At 54.1% G+C, this 24,843-nt stretch overlaps 1 protein-coding gene across 1 annotated transcript in view; it reads left to right on the top strand.

Annotated features, from left to right (window-relative positions):
- Positions 1 to 24,843, top strand: part of RXRA (retinoid X receptor alpha) — a 100,333-nt gene that overhangs the window by 62,762 nt on the left and 12,728 nt on the right. Inside the window, exons 2-5 of the mRNA XM_083876112.1 lie at positions 3,868 to 4,133; positions 8,851 to 9,001; positions 9,763 to 9,942; positions 19,809 to 19,978. Of these exons, the coding sequence (XP_083732238.1) occupies positions 3,868 to 4,133; positions 8,851 to 9,001; positions 9,763 to 9,942; positions 19,809 to 19,978 (767 nt within the window). The remainder of the gene's footprint in view (positions 1 to 3,867; positions 4,134 to 8,850; positions 9,002 to 9,762; positions 9,943 to 19,808; positions 19,979 to 24,843) is intronic.

The following is a 24,843-nucleotide window of genomic DNA, read 5'->3' as shown; positions in this document are numbered from 1 at the left end:
AGTCAAGGTCCTTTAGGATACTTGTGATGGGGAAGAGGGCAGACTGCTCATATCCCACTCCCGATGCCCATCTCTCCACCTCCAGTTATATTTTCCCCAAGCTCCAGTTCCCTCCAACCCTGGGCTGAGTTGCCTCAAGAGGACTCTTGATTTTGCTAAGTTAAAAAAAACTATATTTGCTTTCTGGATGTAAATGTTTGCCATTGCTGCTGCTCTCCCAGCAGGGTTTTGGAGCAGGGAGTGTTTGGATGAGGAGTGGAAACCTCCCAGTGTCCAAGAAGTTGCTTGGAACTTTTGAGTCCTGATGCTCTGCAAAAAATCCTGGTCTGGTTCAGATTTCCCAGTGTGTGGCCGAGGGGTTTGGGTGTAAACACACCCAAATGTGGCTGTGCCTGCCCACATCTCCTGTTCCACTCACCATTGTCCTTTTGCTCTCCTCTCCTCTCCTCTCCTCTCCTCTCCTCTCCTCTCCTCTCCTCTCCTCTCCTCTCCTCTCCTCTCCTCTCCTCTCCTCTCCTCTCCTCTCCTCTCCTCTCCTCTCCTCTCCTCTCCTCTCCTCTCCTCTCCTCCCATTTTTGTTTTTACCTGCCAGGTCCTTGCTGGAGATGCCATTTTTATGATCAATGTGGGAACAGGGTGGCTGAGGGGAGCTGATGTGGGATGTGCAGGGAGCTCCTGAGGCCCCCAGGATTTGGGATTTTGGGAGAGGAGCTGGCCCCACACGTGCTGTGCTCTCCGATGTGCTCGAGTAGGCTCGGGCTGGTGGCCAGTGACCCTCCTGTGACCTCTCTGCCTTAAATATTCCGGCTCTTTCCAAGGGAAGGACTGTGCTGTGCTGCCTTCCCTCTGCACAGCTCAAGGGCCTGTTTCCCTGGATCTGCTGCACCCTTGGAAGTTGTCCCTCCATCCCCTGGGGTGTTTGTGGGCTCCTGCTCCAGAGGGAGCTCCAGGGTGGCACTGGGGGCTCTGCAGGGCCCTGCTGCTCTCCCAGCCCTTCAAAGACACCAAAACCACAGAGCTGGGAAGTGCTGCCCTCAAGCCCAGCCCTGGAATCCTGCAGGAATTTCCTGGGGTTCCTGTTGTGCCTCCCTCGCGTCACTCGGCCTCGGGTGACGTGGTGGGTTTGTGTCAACATCCTGGGGCCAGGCCAGCCCTGGGGCAGGAGGGCTGCTCTCTGCAGGGCCAGGGGGGCCTTCGGGGTCACACGTGGGGTACTGGGGGCAGTAATGGAGTTCTGGGGGCAGTAATGGGGTGCTGGGGGCAGTAATGGGGTGCTGGGGGCAGTAATGGGGTGCTGGGAGCAGCAATGGGATTCTAGGGGCAGTAATGGGATGCTGGGGGCAGCAGTGGGGTGCTGGGGGCAGTAATGGGGTGCTGGGAGCAGCAGTGGGGTGCTGGGGGCAGTAATGGGGTGCTGGGAGCAGCAGTGGGGTGCTGGGGGCAGTAGGACTCTGAGAGTATTCTGGAGGCATAAATGGGACTCCGGATGCAATGATGGGAGTTGGTAGGCAGCAATGGGATTCTGGGGTCAGGAGTGGGATTCTGGGGGCAGTAATGAGATTCTTGGGGCAATAATGGGATTTTGGGGCCAGCAGTGGAATTCTGGATGTAGCAGTGGGGTTCTGGAGGCAGTGATGGGATTCTGGAGGCAGCAATGGGATTTTGGGTGCAGCACTGAGATTCTGGAGGCAGCAGTGGGATTCTGGTTGCATAAATTAGATTCTGGGTGCAGTGATGGGATTCTGGGTGCAGTGATGGGATTTTGGGTGCAGTAATGGGATTCTGGATACAGTAATGGGGTTCTGGGTCCAGTAGTGGTGTTCTGGGTGCAGTAGTGGGGCTCTGGGTGCAGTAATGGGGTTCTGGGTGCAGTGATGGGGTTCTGGGTGCAGTAGTGGTGTTCTGGGTGCAGTAATGGGGTTCTGGGTGCAGTAGTGGTGTTCTGGGTGCAGTAGTGGGGCTCTGGGTGCAGTGATGGGGTTCTGGGTGCAGTGATGGGGTTCTGGGTGCAGTAGTGGGGCTCTGGGTGCAGTGATGGGGTTCTGGGTGCAGTAGTGGGGCTCTGGGTGCAGTAGTGGGGCTCTGGGTGCAGTAGTGGGGCTCTGGGTGCAGTGATGGGGTTCTGGGTGCAGTAGTGGTGTTCTGGGTGCAGTAGTGGGGCTCTGGGTGCAGTGATGGGGTTCTGGGTGCAGTAGTGGGGTTCTGGAAGCAGCAGTGGGATGCTGGTCCCACATCTTTGCCAGAGCAGCATCGCTGCCTTACTGAACCTCCTTTTCTTCCTGCTGGGGTTACCCCACCAGGATCAGGGATCTCCAGGGAAGGCTGCTGGGGCTGGGCTGCTGTGGGTTCAGTGTTTCCCACTGTGTGACATTCAGGTGCTCATTGCTCCAAAATCCTGGGGATCCTGATGGCTGATCCTGACAGACACAGGCCACTGAAGACAGAATTCCCCAGACTTTAGTTCACTTTGGGGTCTGCAGCCAAAGGCAGGCCCTCCATGAACACACAAGTGGCCGTGCTGGTGTGTCTCTGGATCTCTGGTGTGAGCTGGGGGGTCTCTGGGTGGGTTTTTGGGGGAGCCCTGCCCGTGCTGCCACCCCATCCCCGCTGCCTTCCTCCCGCCCCTCCCTGGGGGCCAGAGCCAGCCCCTTCCTCGCTGGGGATTGTTTTGCAAGCAGCGTGACAGGATGAGGAGGAAATGTGCCAGGAATGGCTCCATGTCTCCTCTGGGGAGAGCTGGAGTCTATTTATAAGCCCCCCCTTCCCGCCCCCCTGCTCTGCTCCCCCGGGACAGGCAGACACAGCCCGTCCTGCTGCCTGCACAGCTACCAGCAGGAGTGCTCCAGAATCACGGAGCCTTTCGGGTTGGAAAACACCTCCAAAATCCTCAAATGCAGCCTGTGAGCACGCAGCATTCCCTGTGGATGGACACACACACACACACACCTCTCACAGGAGTGATGCACAGACTGAGCCACCTCCATACTGCTCTCCCTGTTCCCCACGCATGGCCTGGCCCGGTGATAAATCCAAATTACCCTGTAGCAGGAGGGAATCAGCTGGAGCAGCCCCTGGCAGAGCTCAGAGCCATGTCAGGGAGGTGGAGGGGGGCACTGATGCCTGGCTTGAGGTGGAAGTATTCTCAGCAAGTGCCTTATTGCCTGTGTAGACACGAGGTTTGAGGAGATGGAGCTGCAGCTCAGGGCTCTGCCCCATATGGGTGACTCAACCTGTAGGAACATCCGTGGACGGCAGGAGAGGGAACTCTGCAGACCTGAGACACTAGGGACATGTGGGTTTATTGCAAGGGTCGTAGGTAAAAGGGCTTTGCCTTCAGCCACCAGCCTGGGCTGGAGGGATGCCCCAAAGAGAGAGAGCAAGAGGGTGAGAAGTGAGAGAGGTCACAGAGGTGGCAGGGGTAAGGGAGGTGAGCGAGGTAAGAGAGCGAGGTCCTTGTTACAAACCATTATATCTCCTTTGGTGTCGAATATTCTAATTTACAGTGACCAACCAGCAGATACAAACCCTACAGACTTTGCACACAGCCTGTGAGAACTGCTTTATCACCATATCACTCTGTATTCTAAACCCTAAAGGCTGCTCTCTTATCTGCCTTTTCCTGGATACCTTGGTGGGGGCTGCACCCCTGGGTCCCTTGGTGTCCCTTTGTTTGTTATCACTCAACCCATCTCCAGTTAATCACTGTCTTCCTGCCTGCCGTGATCACATCTCAGAGCTGCCTTCCATTTCTATTTCACTCACAGGTTTTATATTTTCTTGCCACTAGGCCAATCATATTTGTAAGTTTTTCCTGTCCCGTCTTTCCCAACATCACCAACCCCTTTCCCTCTCCTCCTTCTCTTGCAGATTTCTCCAACCAGGTGAATTCCACGTCGCTGAACTCGCCCACCAGCCGGGGCCCCATGGCCACGCCGTCCCTGCACCCGTCCATCGGGCCGGGCATCGGCTCCTCGCTGGGCTCCCCGGGCCAGCTGCACTCGCCCATCAGCACCCTGAGCTCGCCCATCAACGGCATGGGCCCCCCCTTCTCCGTCATCAGCTCCCCCATGGGCCCACACTCGATGTCTGTCCCCTCCACGCCCAGCCTGGGATTTGGCACCAGCAGCCCACAGGTGAGGGGGCACTGCTGAGGGGTGACTGCTGACAACTCTGGGGGTTCCTCAGCCACACGGGCAACACAAAAGCAGAAGCACAAGGAGGAAAGTGAGCTGAAGGCATCCTGCTCCTTTGGGGGGCTGTGAGAGAGCAGCACAGCTGGAGCACGGCTGTCCATCAGCCCTTGTCCCCAGGTTTGGGCTGGAAGGGGAGTGGTGACCACACCTGGGTCACCTGGGGGCTGGTGTAGCTGTGGCAGGAGCCAGAGCCACCCTGGGGTTGTGTGGGATTCTTCTCCTTCCTGGGAAGCAGCACATCCCTTCCAGGGCCAGCTTGTTGTCGCCATAGAATCATGGAATTGTTTTGGTTGGAAAAACCCTCTAAGATCATCCAAGTCCACCACAAAGCCATGTCCCCAAGTGCCACACCCACACACCTTTAACACTTCCAGGGTTGGTGATTCCACCACTCCCCTGGACAGCCCGACAATCCTTTCAACCCAGAAATGATCCCAAAGAGCCAATCCCAACCTCTGCTGGCACAGCTCGAGGCCGTTTCCCCTTTTCCTGCCACTTGTACAAACCCAGAGGTCCTCTGCCTGCTGCCCCTTTCTCCTCACAGGGCAAGGACTGGCCTTCAGTGCCTGAAGATTATGTAAAATCTCCGAGCAGGGCGAGATAAGCTCTTTTTAAAAATAGCCAGATCGGGGTGCTGGCCAGCCCCTGCCACCTGTTGCTGGCTGCTCGCACAGGATATGTTTAGTAAAAGGGCAGATTAAGGAATTGGCCACCACCTGCCACTCGCTGCAAGTTTATTTATTCCAGGCCCTCTCTGGGACTCAAGCACCTGCCAGCACCTTTATTTTTAAATATTGGCCTGATTTATTCCCAGAGATAACAGGGCTTTTTCACTACGTGGGGCTGTGCTGATTGCTGTCCCTGGGGATCCAGCATCCCTGTGTTGGTCAGAGAGGAATAAAATTTGCCTCTGGATGAGCTTTCCCCATGCAAGATTCAGCCTGTGACCCCCTGAGATGTGCAGGAACCTGCACTCTGCTTCCCACTGCGGGAGAGCAGCAGGGTGGACACGTCCCCTCCCTCCCAGGGCCCAGGAAGAGGAACTGAAACTGCGCCTGGGAACGGGCAGCCAGAGCAAAATCAGCAGCCCCAGCGCCAGAATGGTGGGGAAGGAGTGGGAAGGGGGATGTGAGGCAACCCTGGGGGAGCCACAAGCCGGGGAGACGGCGGGGAAGGGGCGATGGTGAGGTGCACTTGGGGAGCGGTGGGCAGGGAAGCGAAACGAGGCAGAGCTCCAGGGCAGAAGGGGAAGTGAGAGTGTGGTGGGATGGGGCTGGGAGTGAGCTGGCTCCTGCCCTGGTGGCTCCTGCCCTGGTGGCTCCTGCCTTGGTGTCTCCAGCCCTGGTGGCTCCAGCCCTGATGGTTCCAGCCCTGGTGGCTCCAGCCCTGATGGTTCCAGCTCTTGGTGGCTCCAGCTCTTGGTGGCCCCAGGCCTTTTGGCTCCAGCTTTTGCTGGCCCCAGCCCTGATGGCTGCAGCCCTTGGGTCCAGCCCTGGTGGCTTCAGCCCAGGTGGCTCCTGTCCCTTGGTGACTCCAACCCTGGTGGCTCCAGCCCTTTTGGCTCCAGCTCTTGGTGTCTCCAGCCCTTGGCTCCAGCCCTCAGAACGCCCTTCCTTTGTTCAGGGACTTGTCTTAAGTGTTTTTCCTCGAGGTGACACTTCAGAAGGTTTCAGCCTAATGGCTCCTGCCATCTGTTCCCTGTCTGGCCACATTAGGTCCCTGTCCCTGTCCCTGCAGTGGGCAGAGGCGCCTACCTGGGCTGGCAGAATGCAGAGGGTGGAGGAGGAGGAGGAGGAGGAGGAGGAGAAGGAAGGGGAGAAGAGAAGGAAGAGGAGGAGGGGGGCAGTGAGGGTGCACAGCCCCCCTGCCCAGCCAGCACAGCGCCGGGGTAAATGAGGCGTGTGGCCCCCGTGGCCGGGCAGGGCTGGCACTGATGGAAGGTGGTTTGCATCAGATGGCAGATGCCACTTGCCATCAGGCCACGCCTCGTCGCCTCTGGAGAGGCAGCAGAGCAGAAGGGCACGCCGTGCTGAGGTCCCCAGGGTGGGTCCCCTCCGCCCCAGCTCCACCGGGATGGGAAGGAGCTGCCAGGCTCCCCAAAAAACGGGGGGCTCACCCCACCCCATCAGAGGGGAGGACCCTGCGCCCTTGGTGGCAGTGCTGGAGGATGCTCCCAGAGCCCTCCCTCCACTCCAGCACTGGGAGGTCCCCAGGGTCTTGCAGGGTTTGCAGACACAGCCCCAAAATCAGTGTGTGGCAGGGATCCTGCCATGGGATCGCAGCATCCGTGGGAGGGGGATGCTGGAGCTGAGCTGGCCCAGGAATGAGGGGAGTAGCAGTGCTGAGCAGGGTCCCAGCCACACTGGGGACTAGACCAAACAGCTCCAGGATTTAATATGTTGCTTAAACCCTCTTACCTAAAATATGGTGGGGAAACACGGGGAAAAAGCTGAGGATTTTCAGCGGGAGCTGCGAGGGGAGGACTTTCCCGTGCAGTTTGCAGGGCTGTGTGGAGCAGCAGCCCCAGGCATGGCTGGCAGCAGCTCGGGATGCCCGGGGGCGAGCGGGGAGAGATCAGACTTGGGATTAGGCTTTTCCAGAGCCGCCGTCTGCCTTTGCACAATGCTCTTTGTAAGGGTGCCCGGGGGAGCGGGGAAGGGCCGGGATGTTTTTTGGGATGGGATGGGATGGGATGGGAGGAGGAATAAAGCTCTGCTTGCCAGCAGGACCAGGACTCAGTGCAGTGAGCTGGAGCAGGAGGGGAAGGAGCCGAGGGGTGCTGGTGTCACTGGGGAAGCAGAGCCCTGGTTCCTCCCGGGGTGCTGAGCTGGAGCTGTGCTGGCCCCGAGCAGCAGAGCTGTGCCAAGGCCAGGGGCTGCTGTCCCCTGCTCTGTCCCCTCCCTGCACGTGTTCCCGGGGCAGGCGCCAGGGCGCTGTGGGAACCCCGGGGGGGCTGTGCTGACTCTGGGGCCCGTGCTGGGAGAGGAACCGGCCACTTTCCCCTCCCCAGCCCGGGGCTGACTCAGCTCTGAGCAGCTGCTTCTCCAGGCTGAGGCGGTTGGTGGCACCCCCACCCTCCTGGGTGGGTCTTGCTCTGCCCATTGTCGCCCCAGTGTTTTCAGGGGGCTGCTGGGGCTGGGGGAAGTGGTCCTGAAAGGTTTCATCTTCATCAGGCAACTGTGGCCTTGCTCCCACAGGCAGGGAGGCAGAGTGACACCAGCCATGGCCACCAGCTGCACCTGGGAGCTGGCTCTGCTGCCCACAGAGTGCTCGGGCAGGAATTCCTGGGGCAGGTCACCCTGACTTGGCAACCCCTGCACCCAGGGGAGCACAGAGATCGTGTGGCGCTCCAAAAGAGATGCTCCAGCCTGGGGGACCTTCTCCTCCTTTCCCTCTCTGCTCTGTCAAACAGCAGCTAAAGCCAGGAATGCATCCCTGGGTGGCACCAGGTGCCAGCTGCCTTTGATTCATCAGCTGGCACAGGGAGGCAGATCCAGCCCATTTCTCCAGGGTGGGTTTACCTGGCTCTGTTGTGTGGCTGTCAGTCATCTGCCTGCCAAATATTCCCCACCAGCCTGGAGACTTGAAAGGCAGAGGAGCGGCTGTGCTGCTCTCACTGACAGATCACAAGCCCTGGGACTTCCCTGAATTAATTTGTGACAAATGCGGTTGCTGAGAGTCTCTGTTAGAGTAGAGAAAGGAAACAAACTGAGGCACAGGCCTGCGGATCCATGCTGGGTTTAGGGGTTGGCAGGGATGGTGGCTCTGTGACAATCCCTGGCAGGGTGATTCCCCTGGGGACACCCACAGTGATCCCAGCCAGCTCTGCTTCCAGAGCTGAGCAAGTCCATGTCCCCCATCACCCCCAGAGCCTCCTGCATGGGGTGAGCTTGTCCCCTTACCAAGATCCTGCAGCTCTGTGCCTCAGCTTCTCTTTGCACACAGGGGTGTAATAACCCAATGGGAGATTCAGGAGTCCTTCACTCCACAGCAGTGCCATGGTGCCAGTTCCAGCCCATTCTCTGCTTCCTGGGGGCCAGGGGAAGGAAGGAGAGACATTTGGGAGCTGCAGGGGTGTGTCCCACCCACTCCAGCTCTGGAATCCAGGCCCTGTTGTATCTGGGGTGTGTTTATTTGCCATGGAGCTTTCCTTTGGAGAGATAATGCTAAAGGGATATCTGTAAATTGCAGAGCTAAATGAGAGTGTCCTGGCCTTCATCATCCATGCAAGGGCTGCTCCCAGCCAGCAGCTCTCCCACTGCAGATCTGCTGTGCTGGTGTGAGGCTGGGGTGGCTGCTGAGCCCTGGCTGTGAGGGCTGTGCTGGGGCAGTGCAGGAGGAACTTTATTTCTAGTTAAATCATGGAAAAACGTCCTTCTTGCATGGGCAGTGGCAGCCCTGCACGGTGCTCGGGGGCCTGGCCATGTCCTGTCCCTTGTGTCACCCTGCTGCCAGCTCAGAGCCACCCCAGCTCCTGTACCAGGGCAGGTGAGGGTTGTGCCTTTGGGCTGAGGGCTGCTGTGCCCAAATCCTCTTGGTTCAGCAGTGCTGGGCCCCACTGGAAGCTTGTTCCCTGCTTGTCCCTCCTGTCCTGTGTCTGAGTGACACAGCCCCGTGTCCCCAGTCCCAGCTGAGCCCTGTGCTTGTCCCTCCACAGCTCAACTCACCCATGAACTCCGTCACCAGCACAGAAGACATCAAGCCACCCCTGGGGCTCAATGGGGTCCTCAAAGTGCCAGCACATCCCTCAGGAACGATGGCCTCCTTCACCAAGCACATATGTGCCATCTGCGGGGACAGATCTTCAGGTGAGGCTGGCACCTGCCCCTGGAGGGGCTCGGGGCACTGGCAGAGCTGGCATTGGCTCCCTGGCTCCTGGCAGCACGGGGAGTGCCAGCAGGAGCTCTCCATGTCTCCATGGGACAGGGATGTGGTTGTGCTTTACAGCAGGGGGTGAAGAGCTGAGCCAGGAGACCCCAGGTCCCTGTTTGGCACTGGGGTCACATCCTCGCCCTGTTGGCAAACAAGGCATCAGGGGGTGTCTTCCCTCTCCCCATCCTTGGATCTGCACTGTCACACAGTGCCATGTGAAAAGATGCTCCTGATGTGAAGTTTCTCAGCTCTGGGGAGATAAAGATGTGCTAATTCCCTTTATTCTCCTGCTTTTCTAAAAGCCTCCTGCTGCAGAGGAGCTCTGGCTGCCTGGCTAGGGAGCCCTTTGGGACCCCTCCTGTGCTCCAGGCTGGAGGTGGAGGGTGGGAACAGAGTACAGAGCAGGCTGGGTGCTGTGTCTGCTGTGGGGGGCTCCAAGATCTCCCAGGGGTACAGGGGGACACCCTATTCCACTGCTGCACTGCCCCACCCCTGCTGTATGGCCCAGAAATGGCCTTTCCCTGGATGGAAGGCAGGATGTGACCCATGGGTGCCACCCTGATTCTGTGGAAACCAATCCACTGTCCTCCAGCTCCAAAAAACCTCTGCTCACCCCCCAAAACACAGCTGGGAAGAGCTGCTGGCAAAGAAACCACCTGGGGGCCGCCTTTAAACTTGTCTTTTACCCCTCCCACAGGTAAACATTACGGGGTTTACAGCTGTGAGGGCTGCAAGGGCTTCTTCAAGCGCACGGTGAGGAAGGACCTGACCTACACGTGCAGGGACAACAAGGACTGCCTGATCGACAAGCGCCAGCGCAACCGCTGCCAGTACTGCCGCTACCAGAAGTGTCTGGCCATGGGCATGAAGAGAGAAGGTAAGGCCTGGCCTGGACACAGCACCCAGGTGTGCTGCAGGGACCTTGGTGGGTGTCATAAAAAACTGGTTTTCTGGCCCAAAGATGGGATTTTTCTGTCTCGTGGAGAAGGTGAGATGGTTATGGGTGTTAAAACTCATGGCAGAATGAGGAAGCCATTCCTAATCAGAGCCCAATTCTTCCAGTCAGAAGAATTTCCTAATTACAATACATTATATTTTCATTATAGTATTTTGTTATATTATATTTAGTTATATTTTGTTACATTATAGTTCATTACTATATTATGTTATATTATATGTTGTATATTATATATTATACATTATATGTTATATCTTATATATTACATATTGCATAATATATATATGATATGCCATATATATTATATATCATATATAATATATTATATGTTGTATATTATATAATGTATTATATTTTATATATTATGTATTATGTATTATATATTATATATTATGTATTATATATAATATATTATAGTGTTTCTTGGCCTATGAGCTTTTGCCACACAGTGCTGCTAATGCTTCTAGGCTAATCATCTGTTAAAATACCCCGTGTGGGTCTCGCTACAGTACATCTTTCGTAGTTCTGTTTCTCCAAAATACCTGGTCTGTTTGCAAGGGCATCATTTGAAACTTGTTTCCAGTTCAGTTTCTGTCTCAGCGGTGTCTGTCCTGTTCCATGGCCTGTCTAAGTCAGCATATTTTATCTCAAGGTTTGCATACAGGTGTACAAGGCTGTGTGAGCCTTCTGTCAGACTTCTAGGAATCCATTTCCCACAGGTGGGCACCGAGACGTGGGGTCAGCCTTGCCAAGGGCTGGTAGCAGAAATCTGCGTTTCACTTTTGCACCACAGCCTGTCTTGTGGGCTCCAGAGCCTCCTGTGTTCTCTGGAGCAGCACTGAGTCCCAGAGCAGTGCTTAGGGGATGGGTAGGGACACTTTCCACTCCAGCCTGGCCTTGGACACTTCCAGGGATGAAGTCCATCATCTTCCACAGCTTCTCTGGGCATCCTGTGCCAGGCCCTCACCACCTAATCCAATGCTGCATTTTTTTTTATTTTTTTTTTTCTCATTGGGAAGAAAAAATAAATTTGGTCTCTTTAAGACAGCTCTTCCCTCACTGGAATTTAAATTTAGGATCTAAACTTCCCCGGCAGTGCCTCTTTGAAATGATCTTTTTAAATGCTGACTGTGTCTGTTCTAATCTGCTGGCAGAACAGGCTTTTAGCAGACATGACGTGAGGGTGACCCCAGTTCTGTGCTGCCTTCTCTCCCCTTCCATCTTCAGAGCCACACTTGCCTCCCTGACAGGCTGATAAAGGCAGCCCTGCTCTGGCCCTGGCCCACAGCTCCAGCCTGGGAGCCTTTGAAGAGCACTTAGCCCTGTCTGGAGCCTTGATTAAACTGCTGGGCTGCTCTGAGTGTTGGGCAAACCCTGCCACTCTCAGTTTGGGGGGTTACCCCAGGACCAGAGTCACCAAGTGTCACAGCTGTCTGTGCTGGAGGTGTGGGGGCATTGCCAGGGCACCCAGAGGACCTGCTTGGCCCTGCTGAGCTTAACCCTTTGGTGCTCAAATCAAATCTTCCTGCCCCAGCAGAGCATTAAATGGAGAGATTGAGGCATTCAGGGCAGGGCAGGAGTGGGGGCTGGCATTGCCCTGGGTGCAGAGCAGTGAGGAACACTGGATCCCGTGGGAGATGAGCAGTGGGATGTGGAAAATCTGGTCCAAAACCTGAGCCATGGGTGACCAAAATGAAGCCAAGAATTCTCCTGTGTGTTCAGCAGGAGAAATACAGAGCATCCCCTTCCCCTGGCTCTGCATCCGGAGCCTTCCACGGGCAGCTGGAGACCCAGTTGCCTTTCAGTCCCCCAGAATAAGGTGTGTAGAGCTGGGAAGAGCAGCAGGAGTGCTGAGAAGAGCAGCAGGAGTGCTGGAACTCTGCCACCCTGTGAGCAGGTACCTGCTCCGTGCCTGCCGTTAGTGCTGATTGCATGGGCAGCACCGCTAAAAATTACAGGTCCATTAATTAATTTCTAAATGGTGGTGGAAGTCCCCAGGGAGCACGTACAGTGTGAGGACTCCATTAATTCATCTTGATTAACATTATCACAATGAATAGCAAATGAATTCATAATGATCAGACAATTATTTAAAAGTGTGACAGATGGGATCGTGGTGACTCCAGGAGTGCGCTCAGGCAGTGCTGATGGATCTGGTGAGGGCAGTGCTGGGGAAGGGCAGGAACTGGTGATTTGACACTCATCATTAGATGATTTAGGCATAATCCCCACGTAGGGAAAGCTGGAGTAGCTCCCCCGTCTCTTGTTATAAACCTGAAAGTTCAGTGTCTCACAGAAATGTCTCAGTTGTCCTAAAGCCTGAAAGTCAGAAGTTGGATCTCACTGAGCTCTGGTTCTGAGCAGCTCTTGAGTTTCACACCTGATGTCCACCTGATTTGTCAAAAAAAGGTCTCTTCCTGTTGCACCCATCCCAGCTGACTGGAATTGTCCTTACACCACTCCTGCTCCCACTTCTATTTTGGGGAAGAATTTTGGGCTAAATCCTGCATTGCTAATTGGTTTTGCCTAAATACTCACAACAGAACTGGCTTTTTATCCTCTACCATAAACTCTTGTACATTTTAAGGAACAGAGCCCAGGTTATGGGCCTCATTTCTCTAAAAAACATCTTGCTCTGGAGGCCTGATTTATAGCTGTGTAAAGGCACAGCAGACTCCTGCTGGGAAGTGTCTCTCCTGTAGCCCAGAGGTACTGGGATGTGCTGGAAGCACAGAAAAACCTCTAAAGTGAGTCCTAGAGCTGTGATTAGAGGCAGGGCTGGGCTGAGCTGGGGAGCAATGCTGTGACCTGCAGGGTGATGCTGGGAGGAGGAGTGAGAGCCAGGGCTGTACTCAGTTTAAAGAGGGTAAAAGGAAAATTTACCTTGTTGTACTCAATTTAAAGATGGTAAAAGGGTTGTTGGGGGAGAAGTTGGATTAGAGAAGTAAAATCAGTGGAGGGATTTTATCCTGATCAATGTTGGGATCAAACCTTCAGGAGGTTCCATCAAACCCTCCATCAGGAGGGTTTGGAATGGTTTGATCCCAACATCTGAGGGGTGACCATGCCAAGAGCAGACCCAGAGGGATGGACCTTGTGCCCAGGGTGGCCCTGCTGGGGACAGGGATCCTTCAGGGCTGCAAACCTTGGCTGAAAGTGGGGAAAGCCTGCAGGAGCAGGGGGTTCCTCCTGCTGTGGCCATCTCCTCTTGCTGTTCCCTGTCAGAAACACGTCAGGGAGATCCCAACTGAAAGAGCCTCACACTCTCCAGGATACTACAGCCATAATAAATAAGCAACTGGGAACATTTTTTTTCCCCCTGTGAATTTTTTCCAGCTGTGTAAGGCTTTGGTGTTTTTGTACTCTCGTCTCCCACTAAATACCGGATAGTCAACAAAATTAAGATTACCATCAGGGATCCTGACTAATGCAGGGATTATTGTTGTGGGGGTGGCTGTTTGCATCCAGGAGCTGAACTCTCCCTGCTCAGTCTGTTCCTCCTTGGGGTCTGGGCTGTCTGTGCATCAGCAGCCTTGGGAAGGGAAAGGGAAAAAGTGGGAAACTACCTGGGAATCAGGGAGGCAGAGGTCTCCTGCAGAGGTGGGAGTGAATCCCGGGGATTTGGGATGGGGAAGGGGTCTGGAGTGGCAGGAGGGGACACAGAGGTGACAGGGTCAGCGGGGCCTGGTGCAGCTCGGGCTGTCCCGTGCGAGGAGGAGCCGCCCCAGCAGCGCTGGCAGCGCTGGGGAATCGCACAGGGAGCAGGAAATTCCAGCGAGGAGCCCTTTCCCATGCTCCCTTGGCCGCCTCTCAGGGAGCAGCCCTTGGGAAGTGGCTCCCAGAGCCTTCCCCGGGATGTGAGGGGCTCCTCGGGAGAGGCAGCAGGCGGCTCTGCAGGACCTGCTGGGTGTCCACACGCCGGGCTGCAGGCTGGGATTTGGTGCCAGATGGGTTAAGTGGATGTTGGAGCATCCTGCAGCCCATCTGGAGAGCAGAGAGCTGTTCCCCTGCAGCACCTGCAGCTCAGGCTTGCGTGGCTGATCCCAGAGTTGTTCCTAAATGCAGGTGCAGACACGGCGTGGCTGCAGCTGCTGAGACCAGAGCCATGCAGGGCATCTGTCCAGCTGCATGCCTCTCTCTGCCTTCAGGCCTTCATTAAACCTCACAGCCTGAGTTAATTCTTCCTCTTCCTGTGTCTGGGGGTTGGTTTTCCCCCCTCTCTCACTTGCCAAGCTGATGAGGGGTTCAGCCTGGGAAGGGTTGGACTTGCAGCATCTCCACAGCCCCGAGACTTTTCTGTGTGTCCAGCACGGGTTTGTTTATTTGCTGGCACAGACCTGGAAGCTGCAGCAGCTCCAGGGACACTCACCCAGTGTCAATACAGAGCACTTGGGGATGAAAATCCATCCCTGCAGGAGCAATGGGGTGGAGGTTGTTACTGTCCATGGGGAAAGGATAATTCACTCCCCTAAAAAATGGGGTTTTCTCAGGGAAACAGACCCAGTGCCCCGAGAGCACAGGGGGAAGGCACCAAAGCTCAGCCCAGAGAGCCCCAAACCTGCTCAGGTTTAGTTTTCCCCCATCCTGCAGGTGGGTGGCTGGTTATTTATGAGGGAGCTGCTCAGTCACTCAGTCCAGAGGGACTGAAGATTCCCACATGGAGTGACTTGTGCCTGATCTCCTGGGCCATCCCCCTGGAGTTTGAGCCATGCCAGCTCCTGGACATCCCTCAGGAGCACGAGGAGTCTGGGGAGAAAGAGCAGGAATTCAGGTTTCCAGCCCACTGTCCAAGTGAATGTGAAAGCAGGCAAGTGGCCACAGCCTAGCGAAGGGGCAGAGTTCAAGAGCACAGTTATTTTTAGGAGTAATTTTGGAATGGAAAATGTCTTCCAGCTTAATGAGCTTGTTTCTTATATCCTTTTAAAGTGCTGCTCTTTAAACCAGCTGGTTAAATGATGCTGGGTTTGGGGTTTTTTTGTTTTGTTTTGTTTTTAAGGATGCTCTTAGGTTGAGAAAATGGGTTTGGCTTATGGATTTCTCTCCTTTTGTTGCTGTTTGTTTATACCTCAGTGTCCAGAGAGTGAAGTGAGGTAGAGATTTTTTGCTGTTGTTTTCCAGAGCTGTTCCTCTTGTGAACTAACTGCATGCAAAGGTTTCAATCCACTTTTTAAGGCTCTGAAGTTACACTTTTTAATTATCATGATGGTATTTTGCATCCCTTAAAAAAATTATGGCGTTCAGTTGAAAATGCAGGAGTAAAAAAAAAAAAAAACATTTATTTCATGTGTCACAGCTTTTGAGGTTGTTTACAGTAGCAGAAGGCTGCACCTCAGAAAAAGGAAAAAAAAATAATAGGTGACACACGAAAGCAAAGCAGAAGAAAACACTGTCTGAATTCGTTTTCTCAGCTGTCTTGGCATTTTGGATATAAACAGGTACCTGGGGCATAAACGCTTCAAGATGCTGATGAGACACAGCAAAGACGTGGCTTCATGAAAGGCAACAGAGCCCAACAAACCCCCGTGTGAGAGGAACAGAAATCCCCAATAACCCCCGCCCTGCACCTCATAAATAACCAGCCACCCACCTGCAGGATGGGGGAAAACTAAACCTGAGCAGGTTTGGGGCTCTCTGGGCTGAGCTCTGGTGCCTTCCCCCTGTGCTCTCGGGGCACTGAGAAAACCCCATTTTTTAGGGGAGTGAATTATCCTTTCCCCATAGAAAGTAACAACCTTCCACCCCATTGCTCCTGCAGGGATGAATTTTCATCCCAAAAAGTTCTGTATTGACACTGGGTGAGTGTCCCTGGAGCTGCTGGAGTCTCTGCCAGCAAATAAACAAGCCTGTGCTGCTCCTGCCCTCTCAGAAACACCACTGCCCTGTGGAAACTCCTTTCCTTTGGGCCTCTCCCTCCCCTGACATTCCTTTGGCAGTCCCCATGAGTGTGGCCACCCACAGGGGTTGGTTTGGGCACCAGAGCTGGGTTTGGGTGGCACTTTGCAATGGACTCAAACCTGCTTTTTCAGCCATCAGATGCTGCCCCATGAGCAGAGCCAGGGTTGTCCAGTGTGATGTGGACACCTGCAGAGAGAGGATGGATCTGGCATTTTGGCACATCAGCCCTCAGGCTGGGATAGCTGAGGCTCATCTGCAACCCACAGGACGAGACATTTTGGGTTTTTAAAGACACGAGAGGTCACCAAGGAGTGGCTTGGACACATGGGGCTCCTCCATGTCTTGCTGTACCATGGCCTGGGGAGGTGCAGATGGGCTGGAGGAGCTCAAGATGAAACATGACAGCAACTGGCCTGAGGCAAGTACAGACCAAATCAGGCAGAATAACAGGAGAGGCTCTTCATCAGGTGCCATGGAAAACACAGGCTTCTGTCCTTGGCTCGGCTCAGACATAGCTGGAGGAGGTGGGGCTGCCTCTCCGTGCTCTCCAACTGCATCTTTGTTTTTTTCTCCTCAAGTGGATTGCAAGATTCACATGCTTCCCTTACGTTTAGAAAACCAGCCTGGAAAAGCTCTCAGCCATCCCTTGAAGAAAAATAAAAGCATTGGCACAGCCATCAGCACAAAAGAGAGGGCTGGGAAGCTCAGCTCTGGAAACACGGGGTGGCCACAGCTTGGGAGTGCTCTGCCTTGCAGGAGAGGGTTTTCTGGCCAAATTCCTGCCTCAGCTCCTGCATTTGAGGTGGATAGACCCACACTGTTGATCAAAATCTGTGCCACCCTCAGGACCAGGAAAATCAGCCTTGTTGGGAAGCTGAGAAGAACAAGGCTATTCCCATCTTGGTGTCACCAGACAAGGATGAGGTGACAGTGAGGTGATTATGGGAGGGGAGCTCTGTACCCCAGAGCAGGCCCAGGGCTGCTGCAGGAGCAATTTTGTTGCACACATGAGGAATGACGGTGTTCCCACTTCATTCCTGGGGCTGCCTGTAGGGGGAGAAAAAAGGATCAGCAGCCTGGCAGGTGTCCCCAAAAGCTGCATCCATCCCAGGGCTGGGCAGGTGTCCTGCATCATTCCCAAGGGAGGGACAGGTTGTGTTCATGAATTCTGGGTGAGATGGATGGAGGGGTGGATGGATGGATGGATGGATGGATGGATGGATGGATGGATGGATGGATGGATGAGGGATGGAGGGATGGATGGATGAGGGATGGAGGGATGGATGATGGAGAGATGGATGGATCCATGGATGGATGGAAGGATGAGGGATGGATGGATGAGGGATTGAGGAATGGATGGGTGGATGGATGGATGGATGGATGGATGGATGGATGGATGGGGAATGGATGATGGATGGATGGATAGAGGTGATGCCGGAGTGATCCCACACTTGTCCTGCCATTGGAGAAGACTGCCTGGCTTGGCAGCAGGGGTGTAGCCGAGCAGATCACACCTCCTGCTGAGGGCTGGGTTTATCTTTGGCTGGGTGGGACGGTGCCATCTGTTGTGCCCGGGGTGTCCCTGGCAGCCAGCTGGGCCGGGCTGTGCGTGGGGCTGAGCTGGGATGAGTCAGCTGTGCCCTGACCAGCTCTGCAGGGAGCTGCAGCACCGATTTTCTGCTGCAGCAGCTCCGAGCTGGGATCAATAGGAAGAACTCCTTACGTGTCTGATCTCTGCCCATCTGTCCCTTATGTCATTTGTATCAGCTGGGTTCAGCCTCAGGGTGCTCTGTAAGATCCTCTCCTACAACCCCTGAAGTGTGTCTGACTCTTCAGGCCAGGAAAGTGGCACTGATGAGGTTGAGATTCACGAATTGAAGGCTTTAAGTACCCTCTGTCTGCCCAGAGCTCTGCAGTGCTTTGCCACAAATCCCAGTGTCCAGCACGAGGATGTGTTTTTGGGGTTAACACCGTGGTGGGGTGACCCCAGTGATCCCAACTTTGCACCTTCATCCTTGAGAGCTGCTGCGAATCTCCGGCAGCCCTTCGGCATTTGAGTCTTTTTATAAAGACCCCGTTTTTGAGGGTTTGCTTTTCTCTCAGGATTTTATGTTATTTAGTAGGTGTTTCATCTCCTCTAATGTGCCCAGAGGAATCTTGGTGCATCTGTGCTGCTGAAGAAGGGTTGGCATTAAGCAAAAACTTCCCTCTTTCTGATGACTGGAGGAGCAGGAGTGGGGTTGGAGGGGTGAAATTAAAGCAGGGTTTATGATGGTTTGAAAAAGAAGAAGAATCCAAGCCAGGTGGACAAAAGCCACAGCACAACTGTGAGTTTACCTGGCTGTGGCAGCCCAGCAGACAGTGTTGGTGGGCCTGGGGAGCCTCTGCAGCCTGTGAACTTCAGAACAGTTTGCAGAAAGGAACCTCTTGCCTTTTTGCATAACAGCTCTCACATGGAAGAGTCTGAGCTCTGTTGACGTGCAGCAAACAGCAACACTGAGGGAAGGGAGGGGGAGCACTGGGGATCAGCTCCAGGAGCTGGGTTAATGGGATCAGTGACCAGAGAGGGCTCCTGCAGCCTGGCTCTCAATTTCCTGGAGTACCTTTTATTTTATTTATTTTATTTTATTTTATTTTATTTTACTTTATTTTATTTTATTTCATTTCATTTCATTTTCCTGGAGTTTGTTGTTGTAGGGTTTGGTTTTGTACTTGGCAAGGAGCTGGTCCCACTGATGGTCTGAAAAGCCTTGTGTTACAGACAGCTCTGGTTTCCCCACACAATTCCTGTGCCCCCACTGCTCTGCCTGAACATCCCATAACCATCTTCAAACGCAGCAGGGAGGGGGTGCTGGGGAGATGGTCAGTAAATAGCAGGAGTTTTATGTTTTTGAAGTGCCTCAGCAAAGAGCTGGGTGAGTTCAGAGAGTTGTGTCTTGTGGCCAGAGGTGCTGGGGCTGTTCTCTCAAATGTGCTGTGGGAAAGTGAATGTGTGGAAAAGTGTGGGATTTGGGGTCTGTGACAAGGTGATGGAGAAAGAGTTCCCACTCCAACTGCACGAAGCTGCTTTCCAGGGGTAGGAAGAGCATGTACAGGCTTCCAAGGGAGGTCATTAATAATAATAATAACAATGTTATTAGCATCCAGTGAGTGTTTTTCATCTCTGAGCTGCTCAGATACAGCTCAGCAGCATGTGACAGGTCTCTCCTGTCTGTCTGGGGCTTGCCCAAAGGCAGGATGGAGGTTTGCATGGAGCTCCTGTCCCACGGGAGCTGGGCCAGGCACCTGGAGAGGGGCATGACGTGGCCTGCAGGGAAATCCAGCACTGCCAGCCTCAGAGGTGCCTGAACTCTGGATTTCTGCTTCAAACTGACCTGTCAGGATTCCCTGATTCTGTCCTTTCACCCAAGTGGCTCCAAGTATGGCTTCCTTTGTGGTGCTTTCCATCATGTGTTTTTAACCTTTTTATTTCCATCTTCTGCAGAGAAGGGGCTTTCCCACAGAGCCCTGTCCAGGCAGGGTCCTCTCTCTCCTGGCAGGGTCATCCCTCTCCCTGCTCCCAGGGCAGGAGCACACACAGAGCTGATTTCCCAGCCTGGGGCTGCTCCCTGCCTTCCCCAAACCTCCCATTCCCTGGGGATATCCCAGCAGATATCAGAGGGGGGTGATGCTGCTGCTGCTGCAGGACAATTTGGGGGTTTGGTATCCACCTGTGGGGTGACACTAATGTTGTCACTGTCCCCTGTGTGTCACCCCAGCTGTGCAGGAATCCCAGTCTGGGAGCAGACACCAGAGCAGGGGTGATGCTGCTGCTGCAGGATGATTTGGGGGTTCATGGCCAGCTGTGGGGTGACACTGACACTGTCCCTGTCCCCTGTGTGTCACCCCAGCCGTGCAGGAGGAGAGGCAGCGGGGGAAGGACCGCAACGAGAACGAGGTGGAGTCCACGAGCAGTGCCAACGAGGACATGCCCGTGGAGAAGATCCTGGAGGCTGAGCTGGCCGTGGAGCCAAAGACAGAGACCTACATCGAGGCCAACATGGGCCTGACACCCAGCTCGGTGAGGAACCCCTGCCCCAGGCGCTGAGGACAGCAGGGGTGGCTGTGGGGACATCGGGAGTTGGGATGGTTCTGGCTTCTTTCTCTCTGCCAAGGTCGGGATGAATACATGTGGATTTTAGAGTTCAGGTTTGGGTGTTTATTGTTTCATGTCTATTTACAGACTCACAAGGTGTGAGCACTAACTAGCAGGTTAGAGAACAGAGGTAAAATGGAGAGCTTCTAACTCTTCCCGAGGTTATTTAAGTGCTGATTACTCAATGATGAGGAGTAACCTGTATTTATACTTTTGACCCAATAATGACCACCCAAGGCCTTTTTCACCCAATTAAACCACCCAAACCCATGAAGAAGGAGGAAGAAGAAGGACTTAGACAATGCCCCAAATCCTCCATCTTGACCCACACACGTTACTATATACTAAAATCCCCAAATTCTCAGTTTCCTGAACTCCTGCAAGGAGTGACCATGAGGACAGCTGGAGCAGAGAGGGAAAAGAAGCAGCTGAGAAATGGAATTCTTGGCTCTGCTGCAGGCTCTGTGAGTCAGCAGAGCCAGCAGCCACCAGCCTTGGGTGTCCCCTGTCCCACAGCCACAGGGGAGGAAGAGGTGCTGTAAGGAATAGCTAAAAAGGCTCACAGAGAAGATTTTGTTGTCAATAACAGCCCTCGGTGCTAAAAGGCAGGAGGGGACACTCTTGAAGAGCTCTGAGTCCAGCTGAGGCAATAAACAGACCTGTGTGGCTGAAGTGCAGAGAGATAAGAGCTGGAGAATGAGGGTGTGACTTCTCAGCTGCAGGATCATGCAGCTGCTTGGCTCTGAGGAGAGAAAACCTGGAGGAATTTGTCTGGAGGTTGGCTTTCAAGTCCTCTTCCCACTTAGAAACTTGGATTATAACTGGGCCTGCTTGGAGCATCTGGGCTGTACCAGGCTGTTGTGTGACAGGAGAGGGAAATGGGACAGCCTGGGCTGGGGGAAGGTGTCCCTGCCCATGGCAGGGGTTGGAATGAGATGGTTTTGAGGTCCCCTCCAACCCAAACCAGTCTGGGATTTTATGGAGACTGAGGGAAAGTGTTTTGGGCCCTTTCCTGTGAGATTCCCAGGAGAAATCTCCCTGCAGAGCAGCAGCCTCCTAATGAGAGAGCCAAACCCTCCTCTGAAATCCCATTTCTAGGACAGACCCCCTGCAGCCCAGGTGATATTTAGGGTGCAGTCCCCACTCCCCCAAACCCCCTTTTCCTGTGAAATCAGTGGGAATAGAGGAATTCCTCTGAAAAACAGCAGCTGAGGCTGCAGTGGAGAGCATCTCCTGGTTGCCACAAACTCCTTTGAGGGACTCAGAGGTTGAACTCTGCCAACATTTGGGCTGGCTGAGCCAAGAGAGCAGAAATATCCCTGTGCAATCCCTGCTGGGTGGCTCTGAGGCTGAGCTGATGAAATGCAGCTATTCCAAGCAAGTGCAAGGACTCTGCAGTGTTTATTTTCTGTTACAACAGCACTTTTATCTCTCTCTTTATGTGAGGCTTGGAGGCTTTGAGTCAGAAATCCCTTCCCATGGCAAGGGGGTTGGAAATAGAGCATCCTTAGGGTCACTTCCAGCAGGATTCTGTGAGGGATCTGGGAGTCAGGAGAAGTCTTAACTGGCTTTTTGGGATGCTCTTTTTGCAAAGACAGCTTTTCCTTAGGATTCCTTGGGTGGCTTTTGGGCATTCCAGGCTTCATGAGCCAATCCTTCAGTGAAACTGAGAGAAATTCAGAATCAGGAACAGAATCAGGTACAGATTTAGGGACAGACTCAGGGACAGAATCAGGTACAGATTTAGGTACAGACTCAGGAACAGAATCAGGTACAGATTTAGGGACAGACTCAGGAACAGAATCAGGTACAAATCCTCACCTACATTTAAAAGGAGGATCCCACACCACCAAGCCTTAAAGGGCTTTTTCTCGAGGAGTTAGTGAGGGGCTTAGAGAGGCTCTGACCGCTCTCAGGATTAAAAATCCTTCAGGGGAGCTGGAGCCGGCTCAGTTGTGCTGACTTGAAAACAAACCCCAGAGAGCCGAGCAGAAATAAATGGCTTCGTCTGGCACCGCGTCTCCTCAGCCTCTCGGAGCAAATTGAAAGCCGGTTCCTGCATAATTCAACACGCATTACTGCGAACAAGGATGTGTGTTGCATCTAAATAGAAGCGGGAGGCTCGTTGAAATGCCCTGTTATTGTCAAGCCCACGAGGTGACATTTGTAGCAGGTTTAGCAGATGGATGAGATCAGCAGCTCCCGGTGACGAGGCCACCAAAGGATGGGGAGAGGGAAGGCACAGGAGCTGCTGCCCTCCCCCAGGGCCCAGGTGATGGAAAGGCAGACAAATCCAGTGCTGATAAACACGGGGGGAAACACGAGCTCTTGGCTGTTGGCCTCGTGTGTTGGGTGCTCTGGTTCGTGTCTCTGCACCTCAGGCCAGCTGCTGGTCACCTGAGGGACATTTCCCAGCTGGTTGTGGGGGTGGCAGGATGACTTAGGGATTAGCACCCTTGTCTCCCACATAGGATGGGTTAGAAGGGACCTTAAAATCATCTTCCTCCATGGGGATGGGGGTGGCAGGGTGATTTAGGGATTAACACCTTTGTATCCCACATAGAATGGGTTAGAAGGGACCTTAAAATCATCTTCTGCCAGGGACAACTTTCACTATCCCAGCTTGCTCCAAGCTCCATCCAACCTGGCCTTGGACACTTCCAGGGATGGAGCAGCCACAGCTCCTCTGGGCAGCCTCCCCACCCTCCTAGGGAGGAATTTTTCCCCGATATCTGCTCTAACCCCACTCTCTTTTAGCTGGAATCCATTCCCCCTTGTCCTGTCCCTCTGTGCTCTCTGTGGCTGTCACGTGTCCCATGTCCCTGTCCCGGGGGGGTGGCTTTGCCTGTGCCCCAGGCTTTGGGAATTTGGGCTCCTGCCCTGTAAGCAGGGCCTGGGAAAGGCAGAGCCTGTAACTGAGAGCTCTCCTCCCCATTAGGTCTTAACTGGCCTTTGAACGTCTGGTTTCAAGTCACCATTTTCTGGAAGATGCCTCCAAGCTGCAGTTTTCCAGGAAGATGAAGGTGCCCTTTGGCTCTGTCACGCTCCGGCACCGTGCCCTCGATATTTATTTACTGCAGGAGGGGATTTGCTTTCTGTGCACGGAGAGGGTTTCCAGTCCCCTCCTGGAGCCAGGCAGGGCCCTCTGGACACTTTTAGCTGCTTCTCACAGCCCAGTGATCAGGTTCTGCCAGGAAGAGCCCTGGTGGTTCCAGGAATTGCCATCTGAGGTGGAACTGAGGATGAGGATTTGGAGCACCAGAGGTTGGGAACAGCTTGTGCTGCCCATGGAGAGACAGCCAGGGCTGGGTCACCTGGAGCCCCTGCACATGGTGACAATCTGTCCAGGAGCCAGACCTGATAAAAGCTTTGACAAAAACATCTAATTTACCTAAATTAGCCCTTTTCTGGGGCTCTGCAGGCACTTGCTGCAAGGGCTGGGTTCACATCTCCCATGTCATGATCCCCATCCTACCTCAGGGACGCCAGGATTCTCCACCTGGCTGAGAAATCTGGGATAACTTGAGGCTGGGGATGCTCAGGGCCTCTGGTGTCCCTTCTCCCCCTTCCTGCATCTGAATATCAACATTCTCTGTGCTTCCAGTGAAACACTGAACCCTGCAGAGCTCCTCCTCACACAAGAGGAAATCCCGTCTGATCTCCTTCTCCCAGGAAAATCTCTTCCTCAGGGAAGAGCCCCAGCTCCCTGGGAGTGAGCCTGCCCTGCCCCTGCCCCCCTGGGGGAGGTGCTGGAGGGGGGTGGGACACGGGGGCACGTCCCTGTGGTGGTGCCAGCCTGAGCCCATCCATCTCTGCACGGGACAGGTGGAAATAATTCCAGGGAAGGTGCCCTGAGCTTGCCAAATCCCGGCTATTTTAAGCCTGGAGAGCAGGAGATGTTGGGCACTGCGGCGCAGAGCCTTGGGTGTGCTGCCAGGGGCCTGGGGCAGGGCTCTCAGGGGGTCATGGCAGCGAGGTGCTGCTGTGCCCAGCCTGGGGCAGGTTACACTGGCAGCCACAGCCACGAGAGCATGGAGGGACAGGACAAGAGGGAATGGATTCCAGCTAAAAGAGAGTGGGGTTGGAGCAGGTATCAGGGAGAAATTCCTCCCTGGGAGGGTGAGGAGGCTGCCCAGAGAAGCTGTGGCTGCTCCATCCCTGAAAGAGTTCAAAGCCAGGCTGGATGGAGCTTGGGATAGTGGAAGGTGTCCCTGCGCATGGCAGAAGATGATTTTAAGGTCCCTTCTAACCCATTCTATGTGGGAGACAAGGGTGCTAATCCCTAAATGTCAGTGTACCCTGACATTCCTGCCTGCTCTTCCTCTGGCTCCACACCCCTGCCCCCTGCGAGCTGGGGGGAGGTAAACACTTCTCCTCCAGGTTGGAAACTGCTCTTTTAAGGGCATGGAAAGAAGCTAATTATACAGTCCAAGCTGCTGGATATCAGCAGGGATTCCAGTGGGAGAAGGGAAGGGCTCATACATCCCTGTCCAGAGAGGGAAACCCTGCAGACACACTTGGAGCAGCGAGCTCAGCCTTCCCCAGGGTTAAACAGGCTCTTCCAGTTCCTAATCACAAATCCACTTGAGCTGTGAGCAGTTCCTTTAAACAGGGATTTGGTGTGTTTAGGCTGACTGTCCTCCTTAGGAGCAGATGGTTTTTGTTACTGGATAATATTTCAAAGGAAAGGGGTTTTCTCCTTTTTTTTTCTCTAATGCCCCCTCTGGTGCTGCTCTTCTGGAGTCTGCCCTTCCCCAGGCTGGAGCTGCTGGGATTCATCAGTCAGGCTG

This window comes from Zosterops lateralis (assembly GCF_965231275.1).
Source record: "Zosterops lateralis genome assembly, chromosome: 20".
NCBI classification, from domain to species: Eukaryota; Metazoa; Chordata; class Aves; order Passeriformes; family Zosteropidae; genus Zosterops; species Zosterops lateralis.
Note: the sequence above shows the minus strand (reverse complement) of the source record. Positions and strands in the feature narration are given on the sequence as shown.